The 13,141-nt window shown below is 36.6% G+C and overlaps 1 protein-coding gene across 3 annotated transcripts in view; it reads left to right on the top strand.

Annotated features, from left to right (window-relative positions):
• Nucleotides 1-9,997: 9,997 nt before the first annotated feature.
• LOC122987215 (CREB-regulated transcription coactivator 2) overlaps nt 9,998-13,141 on the top strand; it is a 54,996-nt gene continuing 51,852 nt past the window's right edge. For all 3 annotated transcript variants that reach the window (XM_044358983.1, XM_044358984.1, XM_044358985.1), the window contains exon 1: nt 9,998-10,230. In XM_044358983.1, coding sequence (XP_044214918.1) covers nt 10,057-10,230 — 174 coding nt within the window. In that variant the 5' untranslated portion in view covers nt 9,998-10,056. The remainder of the gene's footprint in view (nt 10,231-13,141) is intronic.

Here is a 13,141-nt window from a genome sequence, read left to right on the forward strand (position 1 = left end):
AATAACTTTTTAGAATGTGAACATCTACCAGCCGTTGACAGATAAGTGTTCAAATTCACCACCTACTCAATAGTAAATCATTATTTTGTGTCTGAAATCTACCAGCCATGTTTATATTTTACCAGCATTTGGCTGGTGGCTGGTGCTAATTTCCCAGCCTGCCTTAGACACACTTTGTCTTTTTTTGTAGAGGATCACATCTGCTATAACATTTAGCTGATGACCTGACAAGTTGTCCACACTTCCACCCATCTCCTCATCTCCACTGTCCTCTGCATTGTCACCTGGAGGCCCAATAAAAATGTCTGCCCTCTCAGTGTCAACTGATGTTACTAATTCAATCTGGTTGCGTGTGTGTGTTTGATGTGTTTTTACTCTGTCTTCCAGCACTCGGCATTCATTTTTCCAATGGTTGTAAATACAGCTCGTTGAGCATTAAAGTGTTTTTAATTTCAAACAACAACTGAATTTATGTTTTTTATTTCTTTTTTATGGCTCAAGGGGCAGTTCAGGTCTTAAATCTTCACTAATTAAGACTTGTTGTATTGACACTAAATTGGAAGTGAAAGGTGTCACTTACAGAGAATTCTCACCAACTCTTCTGAGCTTTTTTCTCGTTAAAACGAAGATGTTTCCAGGTTCTAACAAGAAATGTAAAGTCACATTTTTCACTAAGAGAGGTTTTTCTGTGCTGCCATAGTCTGATTATTATATGCTCCTCAAAAACATATAATGGAAAAAGGAATGCATATTAATGATGAAAAATGATAATAAAAAGCCAAGTGACGATAGTTTGCTGATATATTCACCTTGTAAGAAACTGTTCTTTTACTATTCCCAGAGCTACAAGCCTCCTTATATCCTGTACTTGTGGTGTATGTTCATATTGTTGGGCAATAAGACAACACATGAGTACAAACAGACTGTTTCTTTCTGTCAGGGTTTTTTCTTCATTCTTATCTGTGATCTGAATCTTCTCCACATCCGCTGGTTTAACTCTTCAGCAGTTTTGTCATCCTGTGTTGACAGAGATGGTGACAGCAGATCAGTTTCTGCAAATTTACAGACATTTGAGTTGTAAATTCGTAAAACCACAATTTACTATTTTATATTTTTCCATATTTCAGAAAGTGACACTGAAGAATGTTTTGCAGCTTATGGTGAATCATTTAGGGGGAAATTCACTATTTTCTCTGCCTTACTTAAGTTGTAGTTTTCATTACATACTTATAATTTAAGTTAAACAAATATAAGATATTTGTATATTATATAGAATATTATATTAATATTAATTGATATGTATGGAGAATATTTCAAAAACAAGGTTACAAAGTGCTTCACAGACATAACAGAAAATACACAGCGCTATTACAGAATAGAATAAAGACAGTGAAATCCAGAAATACAATAAAAAAATAATAATAGTATTTAAAAATTATATAAAAACAAGAATAAAAAGATCAATCAAAAGCCAATTTATAAAGAGTCTTTATCATGGGACATTTTTAGAAATGTGTATTATTTCTTAAAATTTTGACACTACAACCCCTTTCATAGTTTATACTTTGAAAGACACTTCATCTGACACAAATCTCTATCAGTCCCTTTATTTCAATATTAATATTTAAATTTCAATATTTCATACAAATATTAATATTTCAGCTCCTTTCAGCACATTCACTTTAAGAACTGAAACATGAACTCCTTTTCAGCGCTTCCGTTTAACAGTCAATTAATTTCATTTCAATGATTCTGTTTCAAATCCCACTTTGACTTCTTTCAGAGCTTCAACTTCATGTCCAACTTCAGTTCCTTTATGTTTAAAATCAGAGGCTCCGAGGACAAATAACAATTTAAGACATGTTTGATGTCTCCAGTGTTTCATTGGACATGAGAACACTTAACTTCTTTCAGAAAATATGTCAGTTTCTAGTTTGTTTATTACATAATTACAAAGATGCAGCATCCCATCATATCACAGCTTTCCCCTCTTGTCATTTTGGTTTAAACTATTAGACTGTTTTACAAAGTTCATTAACAGCTGAGGAACTGTTTATCTTGCTTTCACTTGGGGTCATCAACATCTGAAATTTCTTTTTGTACATTTTACTCAAACTGCAGCCATCGTGGCTGAACATTTAAAGAAATTCTGCACATTTCCAGGTGTATATTCTATCTTGGCATGATTTATAGTTAAAAACTCCTTATTTATCTAATACTGACCCTTTATGCAGCCCCTCAGTTCAGCCTGATTGGTTCTGATTGGTCAGCTTAAGGAAGTTGTGTCTTGACCAACTTCCAGCAGCTCGGGAGGCAACGTCAACAAACCATGAAACAAACTATAGTAGCAAGATTTCACTGTTTTTTCTCATTCTTTACTTGAAATGTCAACTTCTCAAATCCATCTGTACATGTTGGAGCTGAATCAGAGTGAAATATCACCGCCTTGCTCTTCATCAAACTGTAACCATAGCAACATGACCCCTTGGCAAGTGAGAATTCTTGACAAGAGTTCACATGTTCAGCACCTCGCGCGTCTGGTTACAAACTACATTCAGAATATGTGTGTAAGCCCTTTGTAGATCTTTATAATGTTTTGGAAAAAATAGAATCATAAACTTTATTTAGTTTTAAACTATCATCGTGTAAATACTGTTGGTGTTAAGGGTGCGAAACACCAGGCTTTAAAATGGATTTTTGATTCAGTCCAGTGGAATCACAGTGATGAGTAGATTTGCTCACAACATGATGTAAATCAGAGTTGATTTTTGGCATTGAGTTAAACTTTGTGAATTTGCGCCGTTGAACAATAGCAAGCCATCTGGACAGTGCTGATCATCAAGGATACAGAGAGTCCAAAATGGAGGAAGCTATCGTTGCTTATTGGCTGTGTTGCACAACTCACTTTTATGTAACCCCCTCTGTCAGAGTTAAACTGCTCCTCTAAAGGTTTGCAGACAGTTATGAGAACAGGAGTCGATGGTACATATTCGTCTTTTGCATAAAGTTATTGCATTATTGGTAAAGTGGTGAAGTTAATTGCTAGAAATTATTTTCCCTTTAGCAACAGAGCTAAGCCAAAGTTTCCTAACTGAACATTAGTAAGCTTGTTAGCAGTTAGCTTCTGGCTCCACTGTTTCACATAAACAAGCAAATGTCACTTCGTGGTGTGACTACCTTTTGTTTGAGTATCAATGTTTCAGCCCCTGTTTGAGGGTAAAGTTATTTGAGAAATTTATAACGGAGTACAAAGTCAAGAGGTTGTGATATGTAGCACAAAAAGCTAGTGAAGCTGTAAACTGTTCCCACACATGCTCAGTGGCGTTTGCCTTACACTGAACTACTCTCCGGAGACTGAAAACATGATGCTGTTATTAGTCTTTGGAGCCGTTTCTAAACAAACTAACGTGACCAAACTCTTTATAATGAAGGAACATGTCACCCAGTGCAGCGGTGTGACTCACTGACGTGTTTTTAATAGTTTTTGAACAACAACAGAGGTCTACAGCACAGAGGAATAAGATATATCAGGCTTTGGATGCACACACAATACTTGTTAGTAGATCAGTTCATTGTTGGTTTGGATCCAAACATGAGATTTGTTAACAAGAAGAAAAATAAAGAAAATCGCCAGCCTGATGCTTTAAGTTAAGTTCCTGTAGGCCTAGATGTGAACCTCGGTTTCTGGTGTCAGAGTTCTGCTCTTTATACATAAATTTCGAACATAATCCGGGCTGCTTTTACATTTGCCAAAACAACGTAATTGGGAGAAGACTTTTGTAATATATAAATGTAATTTCCAGGAGCCAGGAAAGATATTGAATTTTTAGTGATATATAACAGAGAAAAGCAGCATTTTTTTGCTTCAGTTTCAGAGATTATAACGACAGTAATCCTGCTTAACTTTTGTTTTTACTGCCTAAAGCCTTTATTTTGTTTTCCTTCCTTAATTCTGCTGCTTTTACTGCTACATGGATCATGAACGGACCCCAGACCCTGACCCTAACCCTATTTGTCACTATCAGACCATTGAGTTTGGGGCAAAAAGCTTCAGTATGACATGTGACGACTCATACCTGTCAACAATCATCTCGCATGATCACAGTCAAACTGAATATTTACAAATCTATCCACAAGACCTGATGTCATGTGATGTGATATATTTTTTAATCATCTCCGGTTAATTGTTCCAAAAACAGCAAAGAATCTGCTTCTCAAACCAAAAATTACAGTTTGCAGCTGAGAAAACAGACAGATTTTCTTCAAACGAACAAGGCCGAAACAGATAACACTTTGTGTCCTGTTTAACGGGAAGAACTCCAGATTTTTTCCTCCCTTTCACTTTTGTTGAAAAGAAGTCTTTTATTTAGCGGAGGCTCTGTAGAGAAACGCTGTGCTGAACAAACACAATAAGCTGGTTGTTGTTGTTCACATAGTTCAGTCAGAGAGAATTTACTACAGGGCTCAACACTGAAATGTCAGCGCTGGCGGGAAGAAGAGCAGATCTGGTTTATTTTTGACTTCATTCAGCTTTATGAGCTGAAGAAATACAGAAAATGAGCTGTTGGTGTGATGATAGTGATGTTTTAGACAATGGCACTTGGAAATGTATTTTTTTTATAATTATAACACCAAAGTCATGACAATTTGAATCATTGTGTTGAATGTATGAAATACTGTATGTGTTAGATTTTGTATTGTGACAATACATGACATTAAAGAAATTTACAGATCATACTGTGACTGAGATTCTCAATTTATTGGTTTCAAATAGTTTTGATGTGCTTTTGACAACATTTTTAAAAAAAAACAAAAGCACACATACACATTTTTATGAATCAATTTACTATTATTATTTTCTTAATGGAAAAACTGTAAAGTTAATTCTTGATCTACTACTACTACTACTTTGCCATAAAAAAAAAACTAAACTTTACTCTAGAAAGTGGATGTTAAGATCATAATTTTTTTGTCTTGTTAGTGTTTTTTTATTTGGTTTTTTGTTTTTTTTAAGATCTGGAAACATTATCATTTTGAAATGATTACTATAACATTGCTGCTTGTTTTAATAATAATAATAATAATAATAATACATTTAATTTATTTAGCACCTTCCATTGCAGGTTTCAGTACACAGTAGCAGGAGTTGGTTGGGCTTGACGTGCTGAAACAGCTTGTGCACGACCCTAAACCTGTCTGGTCTCATGTGGTGTGAGACTGTAATCCATTACCAGTAAGACAACAGGTTAGAAGAGGGGACCAACAAATCAACTCAGAAACACACCATAAACCAGAAATAATGGAAGACTGGGCTTGGGGTTAGCGACTCCAACCCATAAAAAACATCCATGCTACAGAAAAGTTGATGAAAATTTTTTTTAAAATAAATTTCTCCTCATGAGAGACCAGGATATCCGTCGATGAGTGGATCCTACATTTCTCATAATGCAACTGGAGATCATCTTTTCTTTAAACCCTTCCTGCCTGGTAAACACTCACATGTTCAGTTTATAACACAGACTTTTGAATCATAAATGTGTGGCCTCCTGATGACATCACTATGACATCAACAGGGATATTTTCACAGACTTGACAAACATCCTCTAGAGACACAGATGACATTATACAGCCTTTTTTCACTGGTTGTATTTTTTTTTTTGGTCCATAAAATGTTAGAAAATGGTGAAAAATGTTGATCAGTGTTTCCCGAGGTCCAAGATGATGTCCTCAAATGTCCACAATCAAAAGATACTCACTTTACTGTCATAGAGGACTAAAGAAACCAGAAAATATTCATTTGTATTCTTCTGAAAGGCTGAATTTTGTCTTTTTTTTCTTAAAAAATGACAAAGAATGATTTATCGATGATCAAAATAGTTGGTAATTATTTTTCTCCTGATTGACTAATCGATTTATCGACTTATTGCTGCAGCTTTAACCCTCATCCTAACAAGTAAACTGAACTTTATGTATAAAAATGGGAGCAGTTTTCTTTATTTGCAAGGAAAGAATCATGATTAATGGAGAGTAAACACTTTAAAGGAACATATTGGAGTTCAATTATTTTCTGTGTGAATATGAGCAGTAACTTGATGCTTTAATGTAAGAAGCTGCCAATTTCTTGTTTCTCTTTTAATAACATCCTTATTTCCTGATGGTTTACTTTTTATTAATTTCACTGTGTGTTTATATCCAAAGGTGGAAAGCAACTAAGTACATTTACTCAAGTACTGTACTTAAGTACAATTTTGAGGTACTTGTACTTTATTTGAGTATTTCCATGTGATGCTACTTTATACTTCCACTCCACTACATCTCAGAGGGAAATATTGTACTTTCTACTCCACTACATTTATTTGACAGCTTTAGTTACTTTTCAGATGAAGATTTGACACAATGGATAATATAACAAGCTTTTAAAATACAACACATTGTTAAAGATGAGACCAGTGGTTTCCAACCTTTTTGGCTTTTGACGTCTTACAAAAAGCAGTGTGTAGTCGGGGTCACATTTCACATGTCTATGAGTTGTTAACAGCTCCACCAAATAGTGATTTTTCCCTCTAAACTTCTCACATGCTTTCATTTCAATAAATGTTCAAATGATCCAATATTTCAGCAAAAATCAAAGATTAGAGAAAAAGTCCAAAAACTGAAAACAGATTTGTGTATCAGAACTTTGTTTTTTCTTCTTTCCTCTCCCATTAATCATCTCACCACCCCTCAGATTTATCTGCTGACCCTTTGGAGGGGCCCGACCCCTAGGTTGGGAACCACTGGACTGAACTAGCTAACTGTATATAAAGTAGTGTAAACTAGCTCCACCTCCAGCAGCTACAACAGTAACATGCTGCTCTAACACTGATGCTTCACTATTAATAATCTAATGATGTCATATATAATAATATATCAGTCAGAGGGACCAAACCACTACTTTTACTGCAATACTTTAACTACATCAAGCTCATAATACTTATGTACTTTTACTGCAATACTTTAACTACATCAAGCTCATAATACTTATGTACTTTTACTTAAGTAGGATTTTACACAAGTAGGATGCAGAACTTTTACTTGTAATGTCTGTATATGCTGCTGTTATCATATGTATATACTGTATTTTTTCTAAATTATTTAGGTAATAATATTAAGTACACTCAATTCTGACATCCATGGACAATCAGGCACTTTACTAGCATAGCAAAATCCACCTCAACATTCTGTTCTTTCTGTTATATTTCTTTTTATATATATTTGAGTTGGTTTATTTAGTTATTGTATACAATTTAGAATTAAATTGAATTTGTTTCTTTACCTTTTTTACCTCATTGTTGGCTGCTGAAACATTTTAATTTCCCTTTGGGATTAATAAAGCATCTATCTATCTATCACAGTATTTTTACATTGCTGTATTTGTAATTTAACTTAAGTAAAGGATCTCAGTACTTCTTCCACCACTGTTTATATCTAAAATATACATATATATAGCATATATGACCACTTGTTAACATGTGGACCAAATTCCATACGGTGGTACGATCATTTAAAGACAACTTAGCAAACTCCAGCTGTGATGAAGACAGGAGTGGAGCCCGCCGTGGTCTTTTGTGCTCACCACAGTTGTAAAGAGTGGTCATCTGAGTCACCGGAGCCTTTCTGTCAGCCCTCAACCAGTCTGGCCATCCTCCACTGACCTCTCTCATCAACAACAAAGCGTTTCCGTCCGCAGAACTGCCGCTCACTTCTGAGCAAACTCCAGAGACTGTTGTGTGTGAAGGAGATCAGCAGTTTCAGAAATACTCAAACCAACCAGCCCGTCTGGCACCAACAATGACGCCACAGTAAAAGTCACGGACATCACTTTGTTTTCCCCCATTCTGATGTTTGATGTGAACATTAACTGAAGCTCCTGACTTGTATCTGCAGGATTTTATGTATTGCACTGCTGCCACCCGATTGGCTGATTGGATAATTGCAGGAATAAGCAGATGTACAGGTGTTCCTAATAAGCATGCATGTCTAAACATATATTCATCCACCTATCTACATGTACCTGTATACTTGCAGCAGCCAACTTGTCTGACATGTTGTTCCAAAAACATTTGGTGAGGCAGCGTTTAGTTTTTATGCTCTGTGAAGATCTAAGAGCAGCTGAAACCTCTTCAGCCTGGCTTTTGATTTGAATATTTTATAGCCGTTATTCATTTTATATAACTTATTTTATTGTTGTTTGTCTATTGTTCGTGTTTTACTCCCTCTAAATACTTTTTATCATTTTTATTTCCTGTGTGTATTAGTCTCAACTTGTTTGCATATTTATTGTTTATCACCAGCTTGTCAGTCATCTGTAAAGCACTTTGAATTGCACTAACCTGCATGAAACGTGCTATTCAAATATAGTTTTATTATTGTTGTTATGTTATGTTCCACAAATGAGTTGTTTAGTCTCGGCCCTACTTTTTCTTCACACAGTGCCCCTTTATTTTAAACCCTTTTACTGTTTTCACTCACAGACCTCTTTTACTTTCAGGTTGAATCAGATTTTTTTCTAGGAAACTGATTTGTATTTCTCTGTCTTAACCACATATTAACATACGCGTGGTTGTTGTCCTTGAGCAAGAAGGTGAACTCCTACCAATTGACCTTTGACCTCTGACATTATTATAATAAAACCGAAGCAGGTGACGAGAAAGAGAAACCGCCAACTTGGATTAAAGCCTCGTATTTTAATCACGACACTATAATTAACTCAGGAAGTTCAAACATCTGCGGTTTAAACTCTGCGCCGTGCAGCAGCGGGACTCTGCCTGCAGGGGGCGCTGCCACCTGCACCAGAACACCGAAGCTTGTCTGTGTTCTGACAGGATGACTCACTCTGTAGGTTAAAGTCATAAACGGATCCACGCTCTGTGTCAGCAGGTGGGCGTTCACACCTTTAGTCATTGACCTCAGTCACACTCTGCAGTTGGAAAGATGTTACCATAGAAACCGTCACCATAGAGAGACGTTACCATAGAAACCAAACTATACAGACCTGAAACAAACGTACTCTCCCATAACATGTTTTATGATTTTATTTTATTTTAATTCTATCCTGATCGTATTTTTGGTTTAAATTGTTCTAAAACCACCATAAATTAAACTGATAATTAATATTGATGCTGAACTATTTTGGCAAGAAATTGTTATTTCTTACAAGGAATGATGTAAGGAATGCACTTTGGGACTTCTGCCAGTTTAAAAAATTCAAATAAAAAGCTTGGAAAAGTGTAATTATAGATTATGTTTTATTATATTTGTATAATCGTTTATTTTTATCAAGTATTTTTATTTATTTAGTTTTATAAATTTTTATTTAACTCATTTGACTATTTTATTTATTATTTTTGTCGCATTTATTTTTATTTCATTTTTATTTATTTATTTTATTAATTTTTATTTTTCTGTGTAACTCAATTTGTCTTAGATAACAGCTTTATTTTATTCACTTTTATTAACTTTATTCAATAAAGTTAGACAAATTTTTATATTTAACATGTATACGATGTAAAATACATTGCAAGTAAAAGTCCTGTTTGAAAAATCCTCCTACAGTAAGTATTATGAGCTTGATGTAGTTAAAGTATTGCAGTAAAAGTAGTGGTTTGGTCCCTCTGACTGATATGTTTTTATATATGACATCATTAGATTATTAATACTGTGTCAAATCTTCATCTGAAACGTAACTAAAGCTGTCAAATAAATGTAGTGGAGTAGAAAGTACAATATTTCCCTCTGAAATGTAGTGGAGTGGAAGTATAAAGTAGCATCACATGGAAATACTCAAGTGAAGTACAAGTACTTCAAAGCTGTACTTAGGTACAGTGCTTGAGTAAATTTACTTGGTTATTTTCCACCACTGCAAGTGTATGTGTGGTGTATGAGTAATTGTGCTTTAAAATAGTGACACCTTTAGGTCCCCAGAAGTAGCTGCAGAGTGAGCGCTCTTCTTCTTCACGCTGCTCTCCGGGGGAAAATCATTCCACTACGTCAAGTCGTCCCGTCCGCTCGGTGAAGATGTCTGCGACGGGTACAGGCGGCTGCGGACCCGGACCCGGACCCTCCCCGGGTGCCGGGTCCGGGGCTTCCAACCCCCGAAAGTTTAGCGAGAAGATAGCGCTGCACACCCAGCGGCAGGCGGAGGAGACAGCCGCCTTCCAGGAGGTCATGATGGACATCACCTCGACCAGGGTGAGTCTGAGACGGAGACAGGAGGAGGAGAGCTGCCCGGAGGAAGAGAGGCCTTGCCCGGGCTTGTTAGACTCCGAGATAACGTTATCTTCTATCTTCTGCTCAGAAGTGGTGAATTTACAGCTCACAGCAGCTTAACACGAAGTAGTCTCTGGCTTTTGTTTGATATCTAGTGTCAGCAAAAAAAATGTTGGTGCCCATTTCCGATCCGTCGTTAGCCTAGTTAGCAAGCATTAGCACAGAGCGCTAACTTGGCTTGTTTACTATATTGCGTGAACGTCGCTGTCACCCTGGACGTCCCGCCGAACCCCGTTCAAAAATCTGGCAGTTCAATAACACGTTGCTTGTTGCCACACATATAATGAATAAGTAGTAAATCATTAAAGACATTTTGCAAGTCATGATTCTTCTCGTAAATTCGGCATTCAAGTGAGACACAAATTAGCTCTTAATCTAGTGAAAATCTTAACTTTTCACGCCTCTTGCTACACACATCCCCTGTGTAACGTTAACTGTTAAGGTTGTTGGTAGTTGTAAGATTGTTGTAATAACAGGTAAACCAGACAGAAAAAAGGTCTTAAATCAATGCCGTTTTGTTCAGTGGGACCAAACGATGCATTTTAATGACTTAAAGTCATGATTTGTCTGTCGTACGTCCGTATCATGAATGCTAACACTATATTCCCTCGTTTTTTGAACGGAATTTGGCGTGACGGTTGTCACATGCAGGTTATAGCACGATTATGGGGGCTTTTGCCTTACCAGTCATCAGTCAACACATATTAGGTAGGTAGTTTGTACTGTAAACGATAATTTTTCAGCTTTTTCTTCCCCTGGAATAAATGAACACTCCCAATAAACGCTAGCTGGTTTTCAGTTTAGTTTGTTCCCAACTCCCGCTGGAGCTGTCAGTGTCCGCAGCTGCAGCAGGAATTAACAAACTGATTATAACTTATTTAATTAACTAATTCATGTCTTTTAACTTATCACAAGGAGATATGTGGAATCTTGATTGTCCTTGAAAAAGGTTAAAGGGGACCTATTATGCTTTTCCTAATTTCCAGTCTTATATATAATGTTATCATGTTGGATGTTCATATTAAATGTGGCCAAAGTGCCACATAGAACTAATATAGTAAAATAGAAGTAATCCCTGTGAGCAAAAAGCACCAGCTTCAGACTGCTCTGAACGCTCGTTTTCCAACGTTTTTTTTCTACTTTCAGCCTGAGCCGACATCAGCTCGTGATGTATTTCTTTATATGATTATCTGCTCCACACACAGCGCGCCACGTCACTGCTCCGCTCCGTTAACATTGTGGTGTTTTTTCATTGTTTTGGGGGGAGTCACTCCAAGCCATGACTCATTACACAGCACAGCAAAGTAAAATAAGTAGTTTACCTGTTGGAGGTGTGCTGGTCATCTGCAGCTCTTCATCAAACATCATCATCACTGTGACTGTTTTCTGCTTGTACTCTTCCTCCCTGCGTTATTTATAACTGATCCACTGAACAAAGAGCTCCAAATATCTCCAGATGTTCTTGTGTTGACTGATTTTTAGTGCTCCTAACGAAGCTCTGCTAATTCGGTGAGGATCACGTTTAGTTTCCTGTAAATTCTTCACAATAAAAGTCTCCCATTATTTAGTCATTTAAAAGCTTTTAATATGAAGCAGTAAAGCAGCAAATGTTGGGTTTGCATCGGCAGTAACTTAACACAACTCTGATACAGCTGCCCCTCAGCAGGCTTTCAGAAAGCTTAAAGAAATAAGAGCTAGAATAAGACTGCCTGTTAGAGACAGAGGCTGAAATGAGGGGCTGCATAAAGGGCCAGTATAAGATAAATAAGGAGTTTTAAAACTGTAAATAATGTAAAGCTACTGTAGTGGAGTTCCAGAATAAAAATATAGAGCTAGAAATGAGCATAAAAGGGCCCCTTAAATTTCAGCTTTTTTCCCCCTGGAATTAATTTATACTCAGACAGATGCTAGCTGGTTATTAGGAAAGTTTGTTCCCAACTTGTGGACTTCTGCAGGAGCTGTCAGTGGGCAACAAACAAACTGATTATAACTTATTTAATTAACTAATTTATGTCTTTTAACCTGTCACAAGGAGATATGTTGAATCTTGATTGTCAAAGTAAAAGGTTGTAAAAGGTTAAGTTAGGACTAGCAGGAGAGCTCCACAAATGGTTGCTCCTTGGACTAAACCTTGACCAGATATGGTATTTGGTGTTATGCTCACTATCTTAGGTCTTTGGTGTAGAACATTTTGGGGTTTGTGGTGTAAGGCTTGATGTGTGGTGTTTTTTAGGTCATACATCAAATAAAAACAACAAACCGTTGCTGGTTACAGCTTCATAAATGCAACAGGTTTCTGCTTGTTTCTCATTTTATTAGGTTTGTTTGGGTGTTCAGGTGATACTTTGAGCTCTGAACATTTTTTCAGTATTTCTTTACATCTTAACCTCTTAAACTCCACAAGGCAATGACATCCTTGGCCAACATTACTGTCTTTCAGAGGCTGGAGCGGACTTGGTTTTGAAGCTCAGTTTTAAACCTAGAGGTATCATATGAGACAAGATGACCTAAGGCATCCATCGGTAACAACCATGTTATGCTAGCTTGTCAGGAAGGGGGCTAAATAATGCTCCAAAGTTTTTAGGGAAAAACTGGCATGGCCACTTTCAGAAGGGGTCTCTTGACCTCTCACCACAAGATATCTGAATGAGAATGTGCTCTATGGGTACCCATGAGTCTCCCCTTTACAGACATGCCCACGTTATGCTAATCCCACGCAGTTTTGGCCAAAAACCATGCAGTTTTTTGCATGCAGTAATATTGTTTTATTTTCACCTATTCTAAAAATGGTGTATTTGAATATTTCTGCATACTGGGGTCCCAAAACAGTCTT

Source organism: Thunnus albacares, chromosome 8 (assembly GCF_914725855.1).
Source record: "Thunnus albacares chromosome 8, fThuAlb1.1, whole genome shotgun sequence".
In the NCBI taxonomy this organism is placed as follows: Eukaryota; Metazoa; Chordata; class Actinopteri; order Scombriformes; family Scombridae; genus Thunnus; species Thunnus albacares.